Source organism: Megalobrama amblycephala, linkage group LG23 (genome assembly GCF_018812025.1).
Source record: "Megalobrama amblycephala isolate DHTTF-2021 linkage group LG23, ASM1881202v1, whole genome shotgun sequence".
In the NCBI taxonomy this organism is placed as follows: domain Eukaryota; kingdom Metazoa; phylum Chordata; class Actinopteri; order Cypriniformes; family Xenocyprididae; genus Megalobrama; species Megalobrama amblycephala.
The window spans coordinates 11,751,156-11,763,361 of record NC_063066.1 but is presented as its reverse complement, the minus strand read 5'-3'; the positions used below and the strand labels follow the sequence as shown (position 1 = coordinate 11,763,361).

Sequence of the window (12,206 nt, the reverse complement as noted above, 5' to 3'; positions counted from 1 at the left end):
CAAAGCTAAGACACATTTCTCTCCCATGCAGATACTCTCCAAGGGTCTTGGGTGAATTGTGTTTGGATTAAGTGAGAATGAAAACAGACATTCACAAATTTCCACAGGGCACTCTGGCGTTTAGCAGAGGTCCAAAGACCTCAGGCATTGTTCATATGAATTATACGCAATACTATACCTCCTTCATCAGCTTTGTCAGGACAATGAACTCCTTAGTCTCTGCTTTTTATTGTAGCGGAGTAGAACGTATTAATAATGTGTGCACATAAACTAAATTACTGATTAATACCGGTTGAATTAAAACCCTGACAATAAATGACCAAGAACAAAGGGAGGCTTGTTCGTAGAAAACGTTCAATTTTTGGCCAAGAGCCACCTAGCTGATGGACAATGCAGCACCGGTCCAAAAATATGTCAGTACATTCTAGCAAATCGAATGTGGTATTATATCTGGCATGCAGACTCCACTTCGCTATCAGTCTCCACACACTCCTGTGCTGACACATTCCTCGTTCAAAATGAAAATAAAAGCAGTCATAGGGCGAAGGTACCACTTTTCTCTCTCAAAGACACTTCTTTTTGCCGTATGATGGTGTGTAGCTCTCAAGAGGTGATTGACAAGCATTCCAGGGGTCTGAAGGAATATCAGGAAGACCCTGATGGAGAATAACTGCGAGTCGAGATTAGTCATCACATATAGCCATGACTCGACAGAGAGAGAAATGACATCTAAGAAAGGGACTGTCATGTTTCCAGGCAGACAGGAAGGTGTATGGAGAGGTGAAATGGTTGTTAGTGTTGACAGAGAAGTGCAAGAAATGTTTATTAATAAATCTGTATATCACAGATCTATGTCTCACTTTTCCCTGACAATGTCTATTTCAAGGATTTACGCTTATTCTCTTGCCAAAAAGCTGTGCTAGGAGCATGACTCATCCTATAGACTCATTCGCTTTACAACATTTTTATCTGATAAAATCTATCACGTTTATCTGTCTAGTGAAGTATGGAGTGTGATAATTCCTTGGGTCATAATCGCAGCTTAACAAGAGATTGTTTTAACTTTTATTTTCTCTTTTTATGTCTCTTGGAACAGACCCAAATGAATCACAGTGAACAGGTCAATGCCCTTTTTCTCACATTGGAACAGGACCAAATCACAGACTAGAATCAATTTACAAGGAGAGAATTTACTCACCTGACAAATTACATGGAACTTTAACAGCTGCAAATGTTCAGTACAGTACAGATAGAGATCAGATGTTAAATACAACAGGATTTTTAAAATAAATCTTTATGGCTTTACCATTATGACCATGTCTGCAAGCCAAAATACCTTAAACGTACACTCTAAAAAATGCTGGGTTAAAAACAACCAAGTTGGGTTGAAAATGGACAAACCCAGCGGTTGGGTTAAATGTTTGCCCAACATGCTGGGCAGTATTATATTTAACCCAACTATTGTTTAAAAATTACTATATGGCTGGCTTAAAATGAACCCAGAAGCAACAATAATAAGCAAAAGATGAACATTTATTAATAAGCAATTTAATAAATGTTTATTGTTTAATTATTATACATTAAAAATATTAATACATGTTAATTTCCAACATACTTTGGAATCATTTTAAGCAAGCAATACGGTAAATTAACAATAGTTGAGTTAAATAAAACTGCCTAGCAGTTTGGGCAAACATTTAAAGGTGCCCTAGAATCAAAAATTGAATTTACCTTGGCATAGTTGAATAACAAGAGTTCAGTACATGGAAAAGACATACATTGAGTTTCAAACTCCATCGCTTCCTCCTTCTTATGTAAATCTCATTTGTTTAAAAGACCTCAGAAAAACAGGCGAATCTCAACATAACACCGACTGTTACGTAACAGTCGGGATCATTAATATGTATGACCTCAATATTTGCATATGCCAGCCCATGTTCAAGGGCAGCCAGTATTAACGTCTGGATCTGTGCACAGCAGAATCATCAGACTAAGTAAGCAAGCAAGAACAATAGCGAAAGATGGCAGATGGAGCGATAATAACTGACATGATCCATGATTACATGATATTTTTAGTGATATTTGTGAATTGTCTTTCTAAATGTTTCGTTAGCATGTTGCTAATTTACTGTTAAATGTGGTTAAAGTTACCATCGTTTCTTACTGTATTCACAGAGACAAGAGAGCTGTCGCTATTTTCATTTTTAAACACTTGCAGTCTGTATAATTCATAAACACATCTTCATTCTTTATAAATCTCTCCAACAGTGTGTAATGTTAGCTTTAGCTATGAAGCATAGCCTCAAACTCATTCAGAATCAAATGTAGTACATCCAAATAAATACTATACTCACATGATCCGACGCATGTATGCAGTATGCATGACGAACATCTTGTAAAGATCCATTTGAGGGTTATATTAGCTGTGTGAACTTTGTAAATGCACTGTATTATAGTCGAGAGCTCGGGGGGCAGGGAGTGCGCGATTTAAAGGGGCCGCAGCCTGAATCGGTGTATAGTTAATGATACCCCAAAATAGGCAGTTAAAAAAAATTATTTAAAACAATCTATGGGGTATTTTGAGCTGAAACTTCACAGACACATTCAGGGGACACCTTAGACTTATATTACATCTTGTAAAAACTGGTTCTAGGGCACCTTTAACCCAACCACTGGGTTAAAACAACCCAATCACTGGGTTTGTCCATTTACAACCCACCTTGGGTTGTTTTGTAACAAAGATCATAGTGATTTGACCATGTGTCATTGTTAATTAAAACATTTAATAAATAAATTAAAATATAACTATTAAAAGATAAACTTAAATGAAAATTGGAAATGTTGCCTACCTGAAATAAAAGTCAAAGTCCCTTAAGACAAGTCATTTCACTTGGCGGCCATCTTTGAAATGCCTCTCGGGCATAAGTGCAGCTCCTCTCATCTCTTTGAATGGGGAAACATCAAATTCTCCAAAGCTGTTTGCCAAGCTTTCGATTAAATTTCATATATCACCAATGAATTCTGACAACAACTGTCTCATAATGTTTTTTTCTAAACACTCGAATCATGACAAAAAACTGTATTTTTCAGGCTGGATCAAGCTAATGAGCATGCGCAGTCCTGGAAGTGCGTGTCTGACAGTTTCTATGGTAACCGGAGCTTCTAACGGCCGCTGCAGTGACACGATGGCTGCGTCCGAAAATCTAGGTAGCTGACTTGCGTAATGGTTTAATGATCTACAGCAATATAGCGCAAGCTTTAGTGAGAACTAAACAAATATTTAATTACTACAGTAGTAATTTCTCGCTAGAAAGGACATCAAAAGTGGAAAATGTTGGTCAAAAATGTACATTTACTCACAAACTGGCCAGCAAACGCAACTTTCGGACGCCATCTTTATTTTTCTAGCTCAACTGTCACAGAATGGAAAGCACAGGATTGTGGGATATCAAAGGCAGCTAAGGATACATTTATGCTGCCTTGAAAAATCGATCAGATGAAGGTATCTCAGGAAACAGGAAGTGAAACTAACATTGGATTCGGACGTGCCTTAATTCCTTCCTACCTTGAAATGTGTCCTCCGAAAGCAGCATTTTCCAGGTTTCAGACGCAGCCGACGACTTTACCAATGGGCGATTGGCTCTTACTTAGAAGGCAGGACTTTCTCCCATTCAAAACAATACATGTGTTATTCTATAGTCTTTGTAAAAGTAAGCTGCAGTACTAAAATTACTAAAACTGAAATAAAAATTAATTAGAAATATTTTTAAAAAACAAAAACTAAAATTACATAAAATTTAAACTTAAACTAAAATTAAAACCAAAATATTAAAATATTAAAAATACTATAATAGTATATAAATAATACTAAAATAACACTGAATTTGACAGAAAATGATCAGCATGTCATTGTCATGTCCTTTACTGGTGATGTATTTCCTGTCCAGGCCAATCTGATGTGTCACATCCTGCATGATGGATACCGCACTGGATTGAACATTTAGTTTAGTTTCCTCTGTGACCTCACTGCAAACAAAGAAAGATTATGTTTTTGCTAATGCTACTGCCAGATGCTAACTCAGTGTTTGCTGGCCAGACAGTCATTGACCATAGTGACCTCTTCATCCAATCCACAAATATCTGTCTTGTTAGTAATTTATCTGTTTATATAGATTCAATATCAAAGTGACTCACAGGACCACCATGAAAGCATAAAACACTGTAGTGTCTCGAACAAGGCAAAATAGCAATCTACTGAAACCCCTCCCCCATATACAGACAGAAGGAGAGATTCTTTCAGGCAGAGGTGCTGACATCTGCTGTAGGTTTTGGGATGGAATATGATACTCTCCCATAGTCTGCACATGACCTCCAGTCTGGCAGCACCAAATACTGCACCTTTCCATTTTCTGTTACTGAGAGATCCATAAGTAATTTCCTGCATACCTTGAGGTAAATAAAGCGTTATTTTTACTGTGCCATGTGCTTTTTGCTGCCCTGACTCTGTCAAAATGAATTTTTGCCTGTCTCTTTATCCAAGAGACCGTAATGTATACCTCCATCGCCATCTGACAATAAATGAACAATCTTAGAAATCTGATCATGTCAGCTAGATTGAGATCTTCAGCTTCCACATGCTTCTGGTCTCAGATTTTTTCCCCCTTCTGTAGTGGTCTGGGGCTGAAAGTGAATTGCTTTGCCATTGCATCATTTGTCTGGGAGAATCATTTCAATGTGTGCCCCTCTTTGATTGTTTAGTCTGCCATAGAAATCTACACCTAACAGGCACGTTAAGGAACACGTTGACAACAGGGATATGAGATTAACCACATAAAAAGAACTTCTTAGGTTGATGCTTTTAGTAGGGAGAAGGAAATAACTTACACAAGGGGAGTAGGTGCACTGTCTGCAGCTTTGATTTGACAAATTAAGAGGTCTTTAGCATTTCCCTTAAGATGCTTTAGGCATTGTTCTGACTTCACAATGATGAAATGCCAAACAAAATGATGAAAAGATTTAGACATAAGGACCGACACAGGCCACAACTTGTGATAATAATAGTGTTAGGCCTTGTTCCAAATGGTCACACCCATTCAGGAAGCTTTTCCATAAACATGTGAAGCAGTCATGAACTAATGGTTAATGCATCTTCAAGACCATTTGCAGGGCAACCTTAAATCGGCCAACCGATAGTACAAAATGAGAAAAGATTACAAGTCATTTTAATTGAGAAAAAATCATGCATGCATGTTCTATCTGCATCCAAATTCCTGTTCTTCCAGATTATGTACTGAATTTGATGACAAACTGACTTTTCGGCTGTTTGATGAAGTTTGTATAGGCATGCAGGTGTGTAGTATGAACGATGTTGGCATTGTCCTTTGACCCCTAGTTCTTTGACCTATGATGTACTAACAACCATGAAAATAATTTACTTTGTTTTTAAACAAGTATAATTTAACCAGAATTAGGAGCAACAACACAGATCTCCCGAGTTCTGCATCAACCTTTTTTTTTTTTTTTTTAATCTGATAGCTCTCTCAGGTAGGCCCTATTCTCAGGAAACACATATTCGTACATGGGGTCTGTTGCTGTTTTTCACAATATTGATTATTCAACACCAACTCAGCAGTGAACACTGTAACTAAGGTCTTTAACACTGTATATTCTGTTTCATCCTAACACATAAATCCTAACATTTGTAAATCAGTAATCTACACATATTTGGTCTTTTCTTATATTTAAAGCAGCAGTCCGTAACTTTTTTTGGTTAAAAATTATTCAAAATAATTTTTTTGAGCAAGTACATAATCAGCCAGTGTTTACAACTATCTCCGTACCTTAGCGCAAATCGCAACGGTACGCTTGTAATTATGTTTTATAATAAAATCGGTACTGGAGGGTTTCCGCCGTTCATCTTTGCGTCATTACGTCCTGTCTGTTTACACAAAGAAGGAGTCAGCTAGTAGGCTATATGGCATGTGAGGATGCTGCTGGAAACGGATCATTTATAGCCTTTTCTCACAGCAGCTGGAATAATTAAACTTGTAATCCAGAAAGATCCAAATGACGATCATCAGTGACAACTGGAGATTCACCCGTGGTCAAAAGCAAAAGACTTCGGGCTGCGGAGTGGCTACAGAAATTGAAATCTACAGATAACGCTAATACACACTAAATACACAGTCATGCAATGCTGATGTTGTTAACATTGACAATTTGAGAACAAAGTATAACAATAATAATAATTTGCACGGTTTGAGCTAGTGTTGTCACGGTACCAAAATTCCAGTAGTCGGTACCGATACCATGAAAATTTTACGGTTCTCTGTACCAATTTCGGTACCACAGCAAAATCTGTTGGAACTATTTTACTATTTTATATAGCCTATTTTAAAAATATTAAATATATAAAAATGACAACACTAGTTTGAGCTAAGCGATCATTAGATTTAATCGCCATTGGAAGCATGATTTATTGTAATGCTTTTTTTCTACTTACTTGTTCAGATGACATTTTCCGGTGAAAATTCTTATTGTGGTCATACTTCCAAGACATAAAATCTGTGATTTCGAAGTACACACCGGTGTGGTGACTGACAGCAAACATTAGATTCATCCACGCTGAGGAGCCGTGTCGATGCACAACCCACGTAAAGATGATAATTCTGCAAATAACTGCAATTGCAGGTTTCAAACAGAGATGGCGACAAAGAGGCGAAACTTACAGACTGCAGCTTTAATTTAGTCATAGACAAATCATTCACTTCTATTGTGGCACTGTTTGTGACAAAACGTTGTCTTTTTTAAATTAAATTAATAAATTAATTAATAAAAAAATAAACTACTGTATATCAATACTTCTTAGTCAAGCCTTCCTTTAAATGTATTTATTTCTTTATTTTTCTTTCTCTGGACAGTTACACCACATAAATCATTTTGACTAAGCACCACTAAATTTATTTATTTTTTTAAAAATCTAAAGTGTTCATCATAAAAAACATTTTTTTAAATTAATTGTATTTTTAATGTATTTTTGAACAATTAAACAATCAACAGACATGACGATCGTGGCCTCATCGACCCATGAACATATGATCGCTCTCTCTCTCTCTCTCAAACACACACACACATATATATATATATATATATATATATATATATATATATATATATACTTGTGTGGCGGTGGAAATGTGAGAAATATAGTCTTTCACTCCAAGCGACTGCAGCGGCAGCACCAGCAGCAGCTTGTGAATGGTCCCCGCCTCTCCGGGGAGTTTCCTCCGCGGGGAACTTTTACTTTATGTGCAGCACCTGTTGTGTCGCCAGTCGGCCGTCTGCGCTCGCCAAACACTCGGAGCCACTTCAAGACATTCATTTCCTTCAGAAAGTTGAACGCGCAAAGCTACAAGTGGCATTTTACCCAGAGTCGGTCGCGTTACTCGGATGGACTATCTGTGTTTGCAAGGGAAAGTCGAACACTTTGCAAACAGACAAAAGTATGTTTCGCGTCTAAGCAGATCTTAATTTACAGCCGTGCACGTTTCCAACTGTCCTCTTGAACACTCGTGTATAGGCGAACAGGTGTGCGCTCACTAAGTTCATGCTCTTTGCTCAGATGCTTCTCGGGAAACTTTGCACAAAGAAGTTTTCGCTGTAGAAACTCTGCCCGATCAGGATTATGTGGACTTTACTTTACGCGTGCCTCTTACAGATGTGTCCAAAGTTGGATACGCGTCTCACGAACAATATTTCTGCATGGTGATTGAAACAACACATACTAAGTGCCTATAAGCACCGACAGCCACCATTAATCCAAATGATTCCATTGCTTCTCTTGATTCTCATATCGTCTCTTCATCAGCATGAGTCGGTGGCGGAATCGAGTCACATCAGTAAGAGTCACCACGCCAGCACTAAAGAGCAAAATGGTAAGTTCAGAGAGTCATCGCATGATCTTTTTCTCTTGTTGGAGTGTGTGAGATTTCTGATAATGCTTTACAACTAAACGCATTGAGTTTACCTTTGCGATGAATGGCCATGGCAAGCCTTTTTAACATTTATTCCTTAACTAACTAGTCATTCATATATATATATATATATATATATATATATATATATATATATATATATATATATATATATATATATATATATATATATATATACATGGAATACATAATTATTAGGGTAGTACTATAGAGTTGTCAAAAGTACCGAAATTTTAAAAATGTAAATTACCTCTGATTGGCCTATTGGTACCGCAGTCAGTACTTTTGACAACTCTACTAGTTGTAATCTCGTTGTGTTTTACAATGAATTTTTTTTTTTATTATTATTATTAGTAAAACTAATCCAGTGATGATTAGAGTACATACCTGTGATAGTTGATATCTAACCCAGTTATTCTCATAGAAAAAAAAATTGTCACAATAGAGACTATTACCAATTTAGCAAAGTAACAAATGCTAATATCCGATGAATAATAACTACCCGTCAAGCGAGTATTTAAAGGAGACTTGGGTAAAGTTGGTTTTATATTCGCACATTCTGACATCCGTATTCAATAGCCTTGTTAATCACACTACATTGGACATTCAGTGGACATTCACAAGTAAATATGCCATTAAAACAATACTTGCCTATTTTGATCGACTGTGAAAAATGTTGTAAGTTGACAATCGTTGGTTGTCAATATCATGTTGCTGCTTAAAATTCGCAAACATTAATTTATTGCATATTTATTGGAAAGTCTGAATTCATCAGAAGTCTGAATGTGCGAATATAAAACCAACTTTTAGTTTAGAGGAGTACTTGTCACTAATGGAATAACAGTAGCCTACTAAGTAACCGTATACTAGTATCCAATAAATAGTTGGTGAAATTGAAAAATATACTATTGGATTACATATTTAATTTAACAGATTAGTAGCAAAAATAAGACTAAAGTTAGTTAAATTGATTACATGTTAAAACAGCTTGCCATAGATGCCCACAATTTATGGGGTTCACACAGCATATGCTTAGTAGGAAGTTGAAGTTACCTTTGGCTTTCATGTGCATAAAACGCACATCTGTATGTGTATTTAAGAGGAAAAAAAATCTCGGGGTAACCGGGTCCCCTGGGAGGGATTTCTCTCTGATCGCAGAAAGACTCCATTCATGAAGCGTGGGGTGCCCCGGGGCCATGCAATTTGCTTTCCTCTTAATCCTACCAAAACTCACAGGTGAACTAAAAAAAAAATCATAATGATAAAAATAAAATAAAGCAAAAGTTTCCATTTAACTTTGCTCTGAAACTATAAGCTCAGTGTTATAAAGCAGGCGTTGGTGGGGACAGGCAAACTGTCGCCCATTGCGCACCATTAACAAAATGTAAACTACTACTTGTGTTGACTTAGGCGAGGGAGCGCCCCTTACTGTGTCAGGGGTGAAGCAGAGTGGAAACATCTTGCATTCAAACGGCTTCTCTGGGCCCAGTATCAGAGCTTCCATTGTGTTATCATTCTTTCTCGAAACTGTGAAACATGCAGAACATGTCTTCTGGGAAGTCATGTTCACATGGAAAATGTACTTCGTTTTTTTGTTTGGAAGTTTATGAAAGTATGAAAACGTTCTCAGAAGACTGTAAAATCTTAACATCTTTGCCTATTTAAAAGGAAGGCTTAATTGATTTGGCACATCTGATGCAGCACATATCTAGTCCTCTCAGGTCAGAGTTGTGTCCCAGGGAAGACCCTTGTGATTGCCATTTGATAGGGGTCTTTAGCTGTAACGCCACCTTTATTCCCCAGTGACTTAAGAATGGAGGTGAATTGGTAGTGTGCTCTGCCAAGGGTTTCTGAACGGAGAGTCTTGTTCTCTTGCTCTCTTTAATTGCCAAAACAGTAGATGCTCTGTTGCAGCCATCTCTGGTTGGTGTTGATTGAGGCAGTTCTTCACCACTGATCTGAGGCTGGTTTTATTTCACAGCTGCAGTGTGAGGTTAAGGTCAGGTTAAAAAGCTACTTGACCAACTTTTTCAGGTTAACCTCAATAGAGTTTGCCAGCCCACAGTTCACTGATCTGTTCACCCATATCATAAAGGCTTTTTTGAACACTTAGTTCTTTTGGTTCAATGGTTTTCATATGAATTGTTGCGAGTAGGAGGATAAAGTTGAGGAAGGAGGGTGAAAGATGTTTCCAGTGCTCCATCCACACCAGTGACTCAAATGGCAATATGTGCACTGACCTTCAAAAGCTGATTCATGGAATCATTATAACTGACCGTTCTGAAGGTTAGTCCAGTTACAGTGGAGCCATGCTCGGGGTGTTACAACAAGGCCGTCAATTTGCAAATTGCAAATTAATCTTGTATATCAATGTTTTCCATAAGCCATATTCAAAGTCATTATTGTAGTAAATGTGTAAATCAAATTAGAAAAAGTTGCTGTAGAAATCAATATAGACATTGTTGTTCAATTAGGGGGAAATAATCCACAACAATCAATTTTATCGTCAAATTTGGTATGGACTTAAAGGGGTGTGATTGCGATTTCACTTTTTTAGCTTTAGTTAGTGTGTAATGTTGCTGTTTGAGCATAAACAACATCAGTGCAAAGGGAGATTATTTTCTTTTAAGGACTGCAACAAGCTTCTTTCCGGGTTAGTGACATCACTAAGCCTAAAATTTACATAAAACTGGCCCCCGGGACCATGCAACAGAGGGGGCGAGGCCATGTTGGGCTGCTTTAGAGAAGAGGAAGAGCTGTTGTAGTAGAGTGTTGTTGCCATGCCGTCATTTTACACCGGACTGCTTTACAAATGTGGGTCAATTCAATGCTGGATTTGCACAAAAGATTAACATGACGGCACATGCTAGTCGATGAGTTGAATCAACTCCACAGCAACTACATAAATGTATCCACTAACCATTCAGAAATGTCCAGTTTCATTCTATAAGTTATAACTTCTTCCTGAGTCTCTCCATCAGTGTCCAATTTCAGTTTGAACAATGTAAGGCTGAACACCGTTACTGACAATCGTCATTTTGGCTGCGTGAGATTCTCCAGCTTTGTTGTTGTTGAGCAACTGAAGCACAAGTTGTTAAAGCTCCACCCTCTTCTGGAAAGCAGTCGGTTTCTGAAGGCGGAGCATACGTGAATATTTATGAGTTTCCCAGACATCCGCGATTGCATGTGCAACTGAGAATTTTAGTTCACACTCCTTGTATAGCTGAAGGTTCTGCTATTATATGAAGTACCTGTCATTCAGTTACAGACGACTACACAAAACGTGCATACTGAAAACATTATAAACTGTTACCTACGTAAACAACTGTAGTTTTGGCATAAGTCAGCTGCGACGCTGAGAATATAGTTACCTTTATGGAATAATCCACTAATGTGCTGAGATACTAAAATTCTCAGTTGCACATCCAATCGCGCATGTTCGGGAAACTTATGAATATTCATGTATGCTCCGCCTTTGGACACCAAAAATCTCAGAAACCGATAATCTTTTAACACCGGGAGCGGCAGCTCATTTGCATACTTCTATTACATCTTGTAAAAGGGGCATTACAGGTCCTCTTTAAGGGTCTCTCACATGTTCTTTCAGTATCTGCACTTTTTTTTTATTTGATCTTTTTAAAGGTGCCCTAGAATTAAATATTGAATTTATATTGGCATAGTTAAATAACAAGAGTTCAGTACATGGAAAAGACATACATTGAGTTTCAAACCCCATTGCTTCCTCCTTCTTATATAAATCTCATTTGTTTAAAAGACTTCCGGAAAACACGCGGATCTCAACATAACACCAACTGTTACGTAACAGTCGGGATCATTAATATGTATGACCCCAATATTTGCATATATGCCAGCCCATGTTCAAGGCATTAGACAAGGAAAGGCAGTATTAACGTCTGGATCTGTGCACAGACAAGGTAAGCCAGCAAGAACAACAGCGAAAAATGGCAGATGGAGCAATAATAACTGACATGATCCATGATAGCATGATATTTTTAGTGATATTTGTAAATTGTCTTTCTAAATGTTTCATTAGCATGTTGCTAATGTATTGTTAAATGTGGTTAAAGTTACCATCGTTTCTTACTCTATTCACGGAGACAAGAGCCGTCGCTATTTTCATTTTTAAACATGTGCAGTCTGTATAATGCATAAACACAACTTCATTCTTTATAAATCTCTCCAACAGTGTAG

At 37.4% G+C, this 12,206-nt stretch overlaps 1 protein-coding gene across 2 annotated transcripts in view; it reads left to right on the top strand.

Annotated features, from left to right (window-relative positions):
- The first annotated feature begins 7,215 nt into the window (after nucleotides 1-7,215).
- The window catches only part of pdgfc (platelet derived growth factor c), a 66,947-nt gene continuing 61,956 nt past the window's right edge, over nucleotides 7,216-12,206 (top strand). Inside the window, exons 1-2 of one of the 2 annotated variants that reach the window (XM_048176222.1) lie at nucleotides 7,216-7,764; nucleotides 7,868-7,934. In XM_048176222.1, the coding sequence (XP_048032179.1) occupies nucleotides 7,762-7,764; nucleotides 7,868-7,934 (70 nt within the window). In that variant the 5' untranslated portion in view covers nucleotides 7,216-7,761. Of the gene's footprint in view, nucleotides 7,935-12,206 lie in introns of both variants that reach the window. The other variant, XM_048176221.1, reaches the window with a different exon arrangement.